This window comes from Euprymna scolopes, chromosome 6, assembly GCF_053919585.1.
Source record: "Euprymna scolopes isolate OS-2025 chromosome 6, ASM5391958v1, whole genome shotgun sequence".
In the NCBI taxonomy this organism is placed as follows: Eukaryota; Metazoa; Mollusca; class Cephalopoda; order Sepiida; family Sepiolidae; genus Euprymna; species Euprymna scolopes.
Window position 1 is genome coordinate 114,225,174 of NC_136487.1, and position 15,682 is coordinate 114,240,855.

Sequence of the window (15,682 nt, forward strand, 5' to 3'; positions counted from 1 at the left end):
AAAAACAAATAAAAAGGAAAGGAAAAAAGAAAGTGAAAAAGAAGAATGGGGATGAAGGAGGTGGGTGAAGAATGGAATGCAAATGCATAGAAACAAACTTTTTCACAGCATAAAAATAAGGTATTAACCCCCCACCCCAACCCAACCCCCTAATCAAGTGAGACCCGTTTTACTGACATTTTGGGGCCAAATATAATTTTTAAATGAGCGATATTTAGGAATTCGGCCATTTATTGAGACAAAGTTTGTTTTTTTTTCTTTTGTATTTTTTCAGCAGTTTTCTAAAAAAAAAAAAAAAAAAAAAAAAAGAAAAAAAAGGGAGATAATTCCGTGATCTTTTATAAATGTGTCGATCTCAAACAAGTTTTTCTTCCATTCATTCATCCATTTCTTTCTCTCACACTTTCTTTGCTTTAAAAGGCAAATTTTTAAGTTCAGCAAAATACAGTTTTGTTCTTTTTTGTTTTTTAGTTTTGTTTTCAAACAAAATCACAGTATAAGGTACTATGAAAATGGTTTTATACTTGTATCTTTCTTGGCTTCAATTGTCTTTAGAAAATATAAAGGAGCTTTGTTTACCAAAGTCAATAAGAATTCCTTTGTAATTCCATCCCAAGTCCAAGAAATCTTTCCTGAGCTTTCTTCTTTTTTTCATTATTATTTAAAAACAAAATATCAGGTTTAATGACTTATTTCAATGTACAGAAATAAATGTTGCCAGCTCCTCAGATTTGCTGAGGCCATTTGCTGCTGAGGTGACGTGAATGCATTTTTGCAACTGTTAAGACAAAAGATTTTTCTTATCCAAGGTGGGGCATGAGGGAAGTCCGAGGTAAGAACACACTATCAATTTTGTCTTAAAGATATACGTCTGCTTTTTTGTTAGCCTCACATTCGAGTGATGACTGAATTGTGAATACATTTTTGTCAACTAACATACATTTTCTTCCAATATGATAGGGTCCATCGTAGATGCTGGCTTGGAATTTGATGACAAACTGTGATTCGAAGGTGAAATATCATTGCTTTCACTATTTGAAGGGCTTTTCTTGATTGGGGAAAGTTCCAATGTACCCTCTGAAAGAAACAAAACGAGATATGTTTTTAAACAAATGGACAATCAGCAAAAAGAAAAACTGTAGAATTATATTTGATACAAAAACAAAATAGTTCAACCTTATGCTGTGCTCTACAAGAAAGTTTTGCCATTTCAATGAGTAAAATACACTTTGTTTTCTACCAAAATGAAGTTTTTTATATATATATATATATATATATATATATATATATATATATACACGAGAGATATTCCAAAAGTGATACCTTCATTTTTTTTATTCTGCCCAAATGAATCAGAGAGAATTGCAAATTGCATTGTTATGATAACTGAAGATTTCATCTTTGTTGCAGATATTGACAGTGTAAGATTCTAAGAAAACAACTGCTGCTGGATGTGCGACAGAAGCAGATGCATTATTGAATTCCTGAAAAAAATGCACCGGGAATGGTAGTGACTATGTAGAAAACTAAACTCTAGAACACAAAAGATCACTCATTTTAATGGCAACAAATCTGTCTTTGTAGCTCTTCAATTTTTTGAGTAAAAAAAAAACTCCAAAAAAACAAAACAGGAGGCTTAACTTTTGGAACGACCCTTGCATAAATATATGTATTTATAAATATATTTATATACAAGCAAAAAAACTACCTACTATCCAATGGCTATTAATCTAGCTCTAAGTATTCTTTTTAAATGATTTGCATATCTTTGTTATAAATTTTATTTAAAAATAACTTACATATCTATTATAAATTGTATTTGAAAAAAAAAACAAACAAAAAACAAACAAACCAAAACCTAAGTTTTCATTTAAATTACCTCCCTTGAATGTTATAAAATAATATTTTAATGATTTTGGCAATTTCTTCATATTTTATGAAATCACTTAAAATGTTAATAGCAAAACTATTGTGTGTGTGTGTATATATATATATATATATATGAAAATAGGACAATAAAATTACAAATAAATAACATCAAAAATTAATACAAAAGTTTAAAAATAGTAAAAATAGCAAATTAAGGATACAAATATCTGTGTTTGACTTGTAACTCTCAATTAAATAATATGTTAAACTATTATACTGTATTATTGATTTATATAGCAGTGAGCCGTTACTGTATTTAGATAGATATGATAAATTAAAAAGACTTTACACATTAAGTATATACTAGCAGGACCTTTAGAAATTCCACAGCAGACTCTTTCATATTTAATATATTGATGTTGGCATTCTGTGGATGTTCAACGTAAATGGAGATGCCTTGATATTATTGTAGTTATTTTGTTAAAACTGCAAGAGCTACCTAAGCTAGCAGGGATGCCCAGCATAGCCCAGTTGTAAAATACGCTTAAATATGATATTTTAATTTATGCAGATTATGTATATATTATTATAGATCCAATTTTCTATCGATTCTTATATATCATAAAGTTGTGATTAAAAATAAAAAAATAACCACGACTTGGGTGCATCTGTTATAATGGAAATCGAAGCCAAAACATATGAAGAATTCTCGATAAAATTATTTATTACAAGAAATGGTAGGTCATAACAATTAAACAGCAGTCATTCGGAAGAAAAACGATGTAAGTGTGACGCACAAAATAATACACACACTATCGTATAAATATATAGATATAGATAGGTGTACTTCCTTTCAGTCATGCAAGTAAATGTACTTTCGTTCTCCCTACTCAAGAAATTCTGTGATGTGAGCAGAAACAGGGATGCTGAGTTTCAAATGTTTAGCAAGTTGGAGAGCAGCATAGTGCAATATGGAAAGCGACACTGCTTGGTGTTATCCATTACAAAGTTCATAACATCCGAGGCACTTTAAATATCAAAAGTGATGCAGATATTAATAGGCACATCGCTAACACCTGCCTCGTCTTCTGTCACCTTCATTCCTGTTTGTAGTCCAGAAGCAAAATCAAGCTAGCCACAAAGGGCAGAGTCTACCAAGCACCCATCTGCACTATTCGCCTCTACGGTTCTGAGTCCTAGCCGATTAGAGCCGCTGACCTTTGCAGACTGGAGGTTTTTGATAATTTCTGTCTGAATTGCGTCCTTCAGCAGGCTCTTATGAGACGCCTTTGTTGGGCTGGTCACACCTTCTGCTGTCAACGAGGCGATCTCATGAGAGAAGCCACCAATTGGTTCCTCCTGGGGACTGAAAAAAACGATGTGGCGGCCAGCTTTAAACGTGGCCCAGAATTGTTAAGCAAACTACCAAACCAATTCTGGGTCTGACAATCTACGATGTTCGCTGTTAGAACCATAACTGGCTGTCGATAGTGTCAGCGATGGTGATGGATTGCCTGGCTTATTCAGTTTTGATTGAATTCATTGGAAAAAGCTGGCTTAACCAATCCAAGGTGAATAGCACCTCAAGACACGATGACAAATATCAAAACCAGACAAATATGAAGAACAAACCAAGCAACTTTATATCTGACGGAATTATTTTTCTTGAGTTACCAAAGCAAGAACAATTATATAAATTTCAAAATATGAAACTATGTCTAAGAACTATTTATATATGTCCGAGATTGTAATATCTATGATTTACGAAGGGATGTTGTGTCTAAATTTATTTTGAACGACTTATTTTATAAAATTCCTGCTTTTCTGCCTCCTCACATGTTTGTTCGCATTTTTGGTATAAAAGCGAAACTAATCAAAAAGCGAAAGCAGTGTCTTGGCCTCTCATGCCAGGACATCTAAAAAGCAATCAGCTTTGATCAATGCGGTGAAAATCTGTCGTATCAGACAAATGCTATTCATTTGGACACTCCCCTATTTATGAGGAGCTGGTTTTCCACCCCCCCACCATCTTGGGGGGAAAAAAAAAAAAAAAAAAAAAAAAAAAAAAAACTGCCTCGCAGCCAAAGTTAAGTGTGGGATTTCATTCCCTTATCGCGTTTGACCTCATTAAATTTACACACATGTCACTTAACTTTTTAATCGTTAAATTAGAATGATTTTCGCTCCTGTCCCATCGTGGCCGAGCGGTAAGATGTCAGGGTTTTTTTTTTTCTTTCTTTTCAACCTTGGCGTCAAGGCTTCAGGTTCGAGCCTACCTGCCTACTACAACTTTTTTTTTTTCTCAACATGCACCTACAAACACCTGGGCAATGCTGGGCACCCCCGCTAGTATATATATATATATATATATATATGTGAAAATTTTTAAAAACCTTTAAGTGTTGAATGTAATGATATCATTTTTTTTTATTTTTTGCTGATATTTTGCTAAAAATAGCCTCATTAGAGTAAGTAGTACAGTCCGAGAGTTTTTTCTTTTTTCTTTTCTTCATTTTGAAGTTATGGTGAAGATAATCCCTTGGAATAGAAGAGTTTGTTATATATATATATATATATATATATATATATATATATATATATATATGTGTGTGTGTGTGTGTGTATGTATACACACTGTAAATTTACATTCCAATTAATACAATCATAATTTTTATATTCATTTACTTTTAATACAGAGACAAATGTTTACATTTTCTTTTTGTATAAGCATCTTAGAGTGTTTTACTGTGCATATAGCTGATGCTGCCATCACACAAACCATCAAGAGACAGGTAAATATTATAGACAGTCACACATAAACAGGTGGAATAAAAGAAAAACAAATGGGAAAGAAAAAGTTTGCTTCAAGGAAAGAAAAAACAAATTCCAGAAATTCAAAAACACCCAGAAATTATATCAAAGGACAGATATCCCCACAATACAAGAAATGATATCAGAGGACAGATATCCCCACAATACAAGAAATGATATCAGAGGGCAGATATCCCCACAATACAAGAAATGATATCAGAGGGCAGATATCCCCACAATACAAGAAAACTCAATTGCATGCAAAAAATATTCCACAGCATCATTTTGGATTTAACTGAACATTAAATTTATTCCATTCACTTATGTGCGACTGTCTATATTATTCACCTGTCTGATGATTTGAGTGATGCCAGCTATGTTTACAATTAAACATGTTCATACAAAAAAGTAAATATAAATTAATACAAATTGGTTTTGATTATAGAGTAGACAATTTGAACAAAAAGCAACTTACCGTTACTGCTAATATCTGTATTTGTTGCTTGATCTCGAGTTGAATGTTCATGCAAACACTGTTGCCAGCGTTTCTTTTTAGGTTTTGAACCATGTGAATAATGTGAATTATTGACAACTAAGAAATTATCACACGGCTGTGAATGTTCTTTTGGGTTGGGGATTCTGTCAAAAGAATCGGATACTTTCTCTTTACTGTTTGCCTTGTTGTTTACTTTTTCGTAGGAGCCATAAACATGTGGCACTCCGTTTGGAGAATGGTGTGGATCGGATTTCTTTTTGTGCATGGAAGGCGCACGTTCCATTACAGAGTCCTCTGTTTCCACGTCTAATAAACTGGCCGTAAGATGACTGATGTTGTCAGATCCTGAAAACATGAAGGACATTTTATTTAGAAGAGAATAAAAATAAGTCAAAGATTTGGTTTGATTGTTTTGTTTTACGGCATATCAACCCTTTTTCAGGTTATTTAATGCCGAATCCAGTCGTTATTCATGTTGCAGTCAGTTATTTTGTAGAAGGCTTTTATTCTTTAAGCTCTTTGTACTTTCAATCACTAGTTTGTAGAGTTTGGTTGTCTCGTAATGGATTTTGTTGTTTTTGTTCCCTGCCTTGCAGAGCATGAATGAGTTTTGCGATAGGAGAAGGAAAAGGGTTATGGTATTAATGTTTGGTACATAACGCATTGTGGATGCGTTATCGGCAGCTCCTGTTACTCTCGCTTCTTCTTATTTGTCCCTCAGTCCTCATTTTTTAAATGAGTGATTTTTCTGACAAAGGGAGAAGAAAAAGCTGTTTTCTAGGTTGGCAGTATTTTTGCGCGAACAGTTGGCAGAATTGGTGGAAATTTTCTGTTTCTATGTTTATCCTTGTAGCCATGTCACTAGTAAGGGTGCTGGAGGTAAACGTTTTGTCTGGGCTGACGTTATCCGCCTGATAGTCAGGGACCCGAACCTTGGATTAACCACTAAGGAGGCTGTCCTATCAGCAGGTGCAAAGTACTGGGGCTGCTGTATTGCCATTTGGTGAATGGAATCTGGACCATGCAGTAGCTTCTGGTGGGGCCTCTCGATGCCATACTAGTGGGTAATTCTTACGGCTTTACCTATCATGTGGTACAAAAAAAAAAAAAAAAATTCTTCATTTCTTTTTCTCTCTTAGTTTCCCCTCTCTGTCCTGCTCTAAGTAAATCTGTCGACCTAGTCCACAAATTCCAAAATTTCATCATGACAAGTTTCAAGAAAAAATACACGATTAAACCCGGTTCTCCAACTTCCAACGTAGACCCCTACTACCATGTCTCCTTCTCCAACATCAGGGGTCTACGTTCTAACCTTCCAAAGGTTGAAACCCAACTACAGGAGACTAAACCAGACCTTTTATTTTTAAGTGAAACTGGCATTGGACAGGCTATTTCCCTAGATGAGTTTGCAATTACAGGATACTCTAACTTAACTTCTAAATCTGACCCCCAAGATCGCCATGGGCATGGAATATGTGCCTATATTAAAGATAGCTTTCCATGTGGGAGGGACATCTCCAGGGAAGATCCTAACTTACCCTATATGTGCTTCCGGGTTGCTTTAGCTCACACTACTGCATTTATATTTACTCTCTATCGCCCCCACAACAGCGGAGTTACTATCTTTCAAAGCATATCTGAGAAAATTGACCAAGTCCTTTCTACTTATCCTTCAGCTAACATTCACGTATGTGGAGACTTCAATGTTCACAACGTCGAATGGTTGACCCACTCAAACAAGACCGATGATGAGGGGAGGTTCTGTCATGATTTCTCCATTGCCTATGACCTCACTCAGATTGTTCAGGAACCTACTCGTGTGCCCGATAATGACGGCCAGTATGCGAGCCTACTAGACCTTTTTCTCACAACTTGCCCTGAACTATGTTCAGTTTCTGTTCTGTCGCCTCTTGGATCTTCCGACCACTCTGTTGTATCAATTAAGATAAAAATGAAATGTAATAAGTCCCCAGACGTACCTCTTCATCGTACAGTATATCGATACACTAAGGCTGACTGGGATAGCTTCCGTACATTTATATCTGATCTACCTCTGCATTCCATGTTTAAAAAGGATGTGTCCTCTATAGTATTAGACCTAACTGAATGGTTAATTGTAGGTATTGACCATTTCATACCCTCTAAAAAGTTTCAGCAAAAACCTAACAGCCAGCCATGGTTCTCTCCAGAATGTGCTGCTGCCATTGCGCACAGAAATCACTTTTTCCACTGCTTCAAACGTAATAGATGTATGGAAAGTAAAGCCGCTTTCAGGACTGCCAGCAACCATTGTAAGAAAGTAATAAGGAACGCAAGAGAGTTGTATGCTCAATCTGTTAAGTCCAAAGTAGCTGAGCAGCGGCTTGGTTCCCACCAGTTTTGGCAAATAGCAAACAGAATCCTGAACAGAAGCGTGTGCTCCATCCCAACTATTATCAATGGACCTGAGGTAATCTCGTCAGCATCAGACAAAGCCAAACTCTTTGTCAAGAACTTTGCAGCTAATTCTACCCTTTGCGACCAAGACTGCCAACCCCCAATATTTCCTCCTGTATCAGAAAACACGCTATGTGATATACGTATATCTGTACGTGATGTTGCCAAGCTAATCAAAAACCTTGATTCCAGTAAAGCAACTGGCCCTGATGGTATTCCAATTATAGTACTCAAAAAACTTCAACCTGAACTAGCGCCCATACTTACAAAACTGTTTAAACGTTGTCTTAAGGAGAATAGTTTCCCATCTCCCTGGAAAATCTCATCAGTATGTCCTGTATTTAAGAATTCAGGTGATCGCTCATCCCCCTCTCAGTACAGGCCAATAAGTCTCCTGTGCGTCATGAGTAAGTTGCTAGAATCTGTGTTAAATACAGAAGTAATCAAACATCAACAAAAATAACCTTCTTAGTGACACTCAATATGGTTTCCGTTCTGCTAGATCTACAGCAGATGTCCTTACAGTTATATCGCATAGGATTAGCAAATCTCTCGACGGTGGCAATCTTTCTAGGGCAATTGCTCTTGACATATCTAAAGCCTTTGATAGGGTATGGCATAAAGGTTTACTTCATAAGATCGCTAGCTATGGTATAGCTGGAAAAGTCTTCTCAATTATTAAATCATTTCTTTCTGATAGGTTCATAAGAGTAGTAGTTGAGGGGCAAAAATCAGAAGCTCACAGTATTAATGCCGGTGTCCCTCAGGGATCCATCCTGGGCCCAACTCTTTTCCTGATCTACATTAATGATCTTCCAAATCATATCCTTACATCATTTGTAGACATTTATGCTGACGATACTACCATTTATGGTACCACATCTAAGACAGTAAACGACCAAGTTCTCTCCAATTCTCTCTCCTCTGATCTTGAGCACGTAGTACAATGGGGAAAAGAGTGGCTGGTTACTTTTAATGCATCTAAAACCAAGCTTCTCTCTTTACATCATCAACATTCTAATCCACATTTGTCATCAATTGAAATGAATGGCTCTCGTCTTCAGGAGGCCTCAAGTTTTGACAAGCTTCTGGGCTTGACCATTACTCCTGATCTTAAATGGAACACGTATATCAAATCTGTTGCCAAGGCCGCTGGAAAAATGGTGGGATCTTTCTATCGATCCAGTAGATATCTCACTGCTAATGCTATTCTCTATCTATATAAGAGCCAGGTACGTCCAAGGATGGAATACTGTTGCCACATATGGGCAGGAGCTGCTAGAAAGGACTTGTCCTGCCTTGATAGAGTTCAAAATAGACTTCGTAGCCTCGTAGGAGATGTCCTTTTCTCCTCCTTGCAACCTCTATCTCACAGAAGAGATGTTGCGAGTTTGTCTCTGATGTATCGTTATTTTCATGGAAAGTGTTCAACTGAGCTTCAATCTATGGTCCCCCCTCGCCAAACTTTCACAAGAAACACTCGTCTAGCTGTAAACACTATCAATAATTTCCCCCACTCTTTATCTGTGCCTAAACCTAAACGTAGATTCCATGAACAAAGCTTCTTTCTTAGAACTGCACGCCTGTGGAATTGTCTTCCGTTTTCCTGCTTTCCGGCTGACTACAATATGGTTGTGTTCAAGTCTAAAGTAAATAAGTTCTTGATGAGCCGTTCCATATAAGTTATTAAATTTACCAAATTTTCATTAGTAATGATTACTATATTGACCAATTTCTACTGTACACTCTTTAACCCTTATCCTTGAGTGGCCTCTGGGCCTTGATAATGTGGTGATGCCTTTGTAAAAAAAAAAAAAAAAAAAAAAACCAGTAGGGAAGTAGGAGATGGAGAAAGAGAAAAAGGAGGTAAAAGGTGGGACTGTTGTTTTGGTTTTTGGTTTTTCAAAACATAATTAAGTTTAGCAAAAGAGAATAGAAAAACAAAAAAACATCAATATTAGGTGTATTTTATCTCGGGAAGCCAATATGTTCAGACAGCCTGATCTAGTAGCACCAAGAATTGAGGATACTGTAGCAAAAAAAAAAAAAAGAAAAAAAAAAAAAGGGACATAGGCCAACCAACAACATGTCAAATATCTTCTGGATGAACTACCCCAGGCATATATAGAAAAAGAAGGCCTGACTGAAAAGAGGATCACTCCACTATGATCAGGAGAGGACAATAATAGCTGCCAAAGATCAAGGCTAATGCTTTTAGGATGAGTGGTCTCAGCAATGACAACAAGTGCAGGTTACGCCACACAGAAGTAGAGGGTGAGCCAGTTGTAATATTCTGCTGGAGGGATGGCTACTATACAATGCGAGAAAATGGAGCGTGTAAATATCTCCACTAAACCATTTGTAAAAAAAGTTTAATAGTAAGTGCTATACCCAGGAACATTTGTTGGTGCAAAAATGTTTTTTGACGTTCAACTTCAAAAGATCATAATTCCTTTAAAAATAAACATTATTAAAATGTGTCAGATAAGAATTTAATAATGAATGTGATGATGGAATGTAGATTAATATTGTAAGGTTTGATTAATAAACATAAGCGATTTGCAAGCTAGTTGGAAAGGTAGAGAAACAAAAACGACTGAATAGCTAGAAAACAGAAAAACACCAGAACAAATTTCAGGAGTGGACAGTGAAGATACATCTTCAGCACAGCTTTCACTTGTGGGGGAAAAATTGTGAAAAGACTTTGTACCATCAAAAATAAAGTGACTGATAAAATGTCCTATTGTGTTTTTGAGTTCTTTCATCATACATTAACATGCGAGAAAAGATGCTACAAGAAAGAAAAAAATAATTTTGTTTACATTTATAATTAAAATAACCCCCAAATAGTAAAAAAAAGATTGATTGTCGTAAATAAAATAATTGTTGATTGAAAACGATTTGGTTGCAAAAAAAACAAGCATGATGGATTGTTAAAAGTAAAATGAAGTCATATGCAAAAAAGTTTGTGGCAGAAGGAAATACTGTCGCCAAATAAATGCCCTGGGATGCGTCTACATTCACAGTGAAGTCTCATAATGGGAGTTTGCAGGCGGAGGTGTGGGTGTCATAAATTTTTATAATATGGATCTGAAATCAATCGATTGGCAATTTGAATCAGAAAAAAATCACCTCATCAAATTCCTGCATATTCATTCTTTGAACTTACCTAAATGTTTTACTTGCATGATTTGCGGACTTTTTGATTGGTCGATGCTGTTGCAATTACTGTCTCCGTGCGAGAAATGATTGAACAGATCATCATACACATCACTGCCAATGTCACTGTGATACTGAATAAGAAAACAAATTTAACATAAAATTTGATGCAGACGTATAAACAATAACATATTTTGGAAATCAAAATATTGTTTACTGAAACTGCAAATTGATTTTCTTTTTATGGAAATCGCTCCTGACAAGGCATAAAGCCACTTGATGTAAGAAGCTAATAAGAACAAAAAGATGATTATCGCAAAGGTAGATTCCTATTGTAAGAGGAAAACAGTCAGCAAGAAGAGAGTTCCACAATCTTGCAGTTCTTTGAAAGAAGCTACTGGAATAGGAAGTTGTATTGCAATGAGGTATTAAAACAGTGAATTGATGAAGACCACTAGATCAAGGAGTCAAATGAGTTGAAACAAAGGAAGCAGGGAATATATCAGACAATTCTGAAGAACACATACCATACATAGAATCTGAAAAAAAAAAGCATCAAAAGTTTGAATTGCATAAAAATTTTGACCCTGATCAAACTCTTCTTGACCAAGAGCAAAGGTTATGTAAGATACAGACTTTCATTCGCAACAATATAGACCAAGAAACAAGTCTCTACAATGAACAGAACCGAAGTTATCACCAAAAGTGTTACTTTCACCTTTTCCATAATTTTGATCTAGATATCCTAACATTAAATCAGTTCTAAGACCACTATTTTGACCAAGTTTGGTGATGATTGGTCAAGTGATATGTACACTACACAAACTCGATCAAAAACAATCTTTGTGACAAATATAATATATACCATGGAAACATTTATAACTCTAAAAATTTTTAACTGATCAATTAATGAAATTTTATATGCAAGATCCATACATAGAATCTGAAAAAAAAAAAAAAATCAAAAGTTTAAATGGCATTAAAATTTCAAACCCAAATCAAACTTTCTAACCTCAAGTTCATATAAGATGCAGAAATTCATTAGTTACAATAAAGTCTCTATAAGAAACAGAATTGCTAAAAGTATGAGTTTCACCTTTTCAGTAACCTTAACTAAACATCCTAAAATTAAATTAGTTCTATTAGGATGATAAAACTTGATCAAGAGGAGCTAACTCCTTTTCTGTATCAGGCGGAGTTACCTCCTACCTTTTAATTCTGTTATGCAAGTTCTTGTGTGGAGACCTGAGAACAGGACGAGCACCAATGAAAGAATGACTTTGAATCCAAGTATATGTAAATGGAGATATATTACTTATGTCTGTGATAGTTGTGACACACAAACTCAAGTAATAACGGACTATGACTGATAGATGTGATTTGTATCATTCTATGTGTTGCCTTCTTGTAAATAAAATGTCTACGCCAAGTCAACTGTGTATTCTCAATTATTCCACTATTTTCTGTCATACACAAATTCACACACATTTGTTGTTGGGCATCTTCTGCAAGGCATAAATAGTTATGATATGCCAATACTCTCATTCATGAGTTCTATAAAGTTGGTTAAGCAATATGGATGCTAGGCTGTATACAGTGACAAACCAACAAATTCGATCAAAAAACATAACTTCCTTAACAGAGATATGATTTTTTTTCCGTTTCGATTTTTTTTTTTTTTTCTTTTGTAGATTTAATTATAGATATGTATACAAGTGAAAATCTAGAAAGAACATAGATATTTTTTTTTTAGAATGATCTGGCATGGTTAAGCACCAGTGAAAATTTTGGTTGTGGCAAATAAAAATAATTGCTTCATCTAAATTCTTACAAAGTTTGATTAACATTGCTGATTTTGAAAGAAAATCATTTTAAAAAATCCAGAAAAGATAACAAAATAGTTAAATAAAAAAGAAAAAAAAGTTTTGTTAAAAACATCAGTAAATGAAGTAAGTTGCTGGAATCCATATTAAATAGAGAAATAGTCAACCACCTCAGCAGGAATAACCTTCTTAGTGACACACAATATGGTTTCCGCTCTGCAAGATCTACCGCAGATGTGCTGACGGTTATATCCCACAGGATTAGTGAATCTCTTGACAAAGGATTCCTTTCTCGGGCAATTGCTCTTGACATATCAAAGGCCTTCGACAAGGTATGGCATAAGGGTCTACTTCACAAGATTTCCAGCTACGGTATAACTGGAAATGTTTTCTCAATCATTAAATCATTTCTCTCCGATAGGCTCATAAGAGTAGTGGTAGGTTGACAAAAATCGGAGGCCTGCAATATAAATGCTGGAATCCCTCAGGGGTCAATCCTGGGCCCAACTCTCTTCCTGATCTACATCAATGACCTCCCTAAACACATACTTAAATCATTCGTTGACATCTATGCTGATGACACGACCATCTACGGCAACACATCAAAGGCTGTAAATGACAAAGTTCTCTCTGATTCTCTCTCCTCTGATCTCGAGCGCGTGGTTCAGTGGGGGAAGATGTGGCTGGTTATCTTTAATGCATCCAAAACCAAACTCCTATCCTTACATCATCAACGCTCTGATCCCCAGCTGGCATCAATTGTGATGGATGGCTCTTGTCTGGGTGAGGCCCCGTGTTTTGACAAGCTTCTGGGTTTGACCTTTACTCCTGATCTGAAATGGAACACATACATCAAGTCTGTTGCCAAGGTCGCTGGAAAGATGGTGGGATCCTTCTACTGCTCCAGAAGATATCTCACTACTGATGCAATTCTCTATCTATATAAAAGCCAAGTACGTCCAAGGATGGAATACTGTTGCCATATCTGGGCAGGAGCTGCTAAAAACAGCCTATCCTGCCTTGACAGAGTACAAAATAGACTTCGTGGCTTAGTGGGGGATGCCCTTTTCTCTACCCTGCAACCTCTCTCCCACAGAAGAGATGTTGCGAGCCTATCCTTGTTTTATCGTTATTTCCATGGCAGGTGCTCGTCTGAACTCCAATCTCTGGTCCTCCCCTCGCCAATCTTTCACGAAAAACACCCGTCCAGCTGGATCCACTGTGAAAAATTTCCCCCACTCTATATCTGTGCCTAAATCAAAACACGGATTCCATGAACAAAGCTTCTTTCTTAGAACTGCACGCCTGTGGAACTCTGTTCTGTCTGCCTGCTTCCCACCAGACTACAACTTGGATGTGTTCAAGTCCAACATTAACAAATTCCTAATGAACCGCCCCCTTAAGTAAACACTTCATCAAATCTCCACAGTAACGTAATGTACTTGCAATAACCCTTATCCCTGAGTAGCTTCCGGGCCTTGATAAGTGGTGATCACTAAAAAAAAAAAAAAAAAAAAAAAGGAAAAAAGCCCCCACCCCCCAAAGTTTCTACAAAACTAAAAATTTAACTGCTTTCTAGCCGACTATGGCATGGTCGTCTTCAAGTCTAATGTAAACAAATACTTGTTCGCGCGTGTGTGTTCTTCGATAAAAATAATTACTCTAAGTAATCTTCTGCCCTTTCCACCCAATTTTTACCAGCCCTCATGTGGTGGCAAGCATTGCCCAACTGATGATCTTTTCCACTTTTATCCTTAAGTAGCTTTGGGACCTTGATAAGTGGTGACCTCTCAGTAAAGATGTCTGCTTTCTTTTCCATGCTTCTGAATTCATGCTTTTCCATCTTGAACCATCGGCTGCTAATGGCTAATTGTCCATAGTGTTGCTTTGAAGTTCAATTTTTACATATTATGGACCTACATCAGTCGCAATTAAGTTAGCTAGTGAATATTTTGACAAGGGTCACTCTTAGTGCATTTCAGTATAACCCAAATTGGTAAAACAGAACCGTTGTTGGGATTGAATGAAAGATGGGTGACAAGGCAAGGGCAACAGATCAAACACTATAAATAAAACAAAGTCAAATGATGACATGACGTCATATTTCCAAATCAATCATGAGAGTCCTTGTATGGAGACGTGAAAACAGGATAAGACAGACACTGGCAGGAACCAATGAAAGGATGACTGTGAACCTGGGAAGCCTTGCAAACAAGACATGACCAACAATGTGGAATAATCCAAGTTGAACATTACTTTGATATGTGTTTGCGTCACACATTTTTTAAGTTAGCAAGTTAAAGAAATAATTATTTAGTTATTCAACCTTTCTCTCTCCTAAGTTGATTCTCTTCAATATAATCTTGAAGAAACTCAGCAAACGTCTCCTATGTGTTTTTCACCTCTGTGTCATTCAAGCATGAAAAGTTTTATTTGTCCAAGTTAAACAGCCAAGGCGATCGGCAACCAAAAATGACAAAACACTATAAAAACGCGATAAAGAGAATAAAAAGCGCACGTATAAACACATCGCACATGTATGAAGACTTATTTCGTTCATTGATTACTCATCAGTGAAAACATTACACAATGTATGAGTTTTTCATGGCCAATCATTGTCTATCTTTCCCGTTGATTCTAACTGTGTAGGAGTGGAGGTACTCTATAGTATCACAAATATAAATAGTTTATAGAAAGCAACCACTTACCATATGTAACGACTTTGAGCAGGCTGGAGCTGACGTATAGCTTTCAATCATATCATTAAAGGCGTAGGGTTTAGATAGGGATTGATCGCCACCAGTGTGATGTCGGTAATTCCTGCTATGATGTGAATGATGTCCAATATGGCCGTTTGTAATATTACCATTCACTGGATAATGGCCACCATTCATGTACTTTTTGTGATCACAAGAATTCATTGCAGCTACAAAAATAAAAATAAGTTTTAGGAATATTGTTTCTTTTTAAGGAATTTATAATTATTTAAATTTTAATTAAAATTTAAAGAATTTATAATTATTTAAATTTTAATTAAAATGTCATTAGTCATTACTCATTTTATTTGTAACTGTTCAAAAAAAAAAAA

General features: G+C 35.9%; 1 protein-coding gene across 1 annotated transcript in view; it reads right to left on the reverse strand.

Annotated features, from left to right (window-relative positions):
* Positions 1-287: 287 nt before the first annotated feature.
* LOC145277892 (interference hedgehog-like) overlaps positions 288-15,682 on the reverse strand; it is a 242,664-nt gene continuing 227,269 nt past the window's right edge. Inside the window, exons 15-18 of the mRNA XM_080129887.1 lie at positions 15,303-15,520; positions 10,782-10,905; positions 5,156-5,521; positions 288-1,077 (exon numbers count right to left, since the gene is read on the reverse strand). Of these exons, the coding sequence (XP_079986013.1) occupies positions 932-1,077; positions 5,156-5,521; positions 10,782-10,905; positions 15,303-15,520 (854 nt within the window). The 3' untranslated portion in view covers positions 288-931. The remainder of the gene's footprint in view (positions 1,078-5,155; positions 5,522-10,781; positions 10,906-15,302; positions 15,521-15,682) is intronic.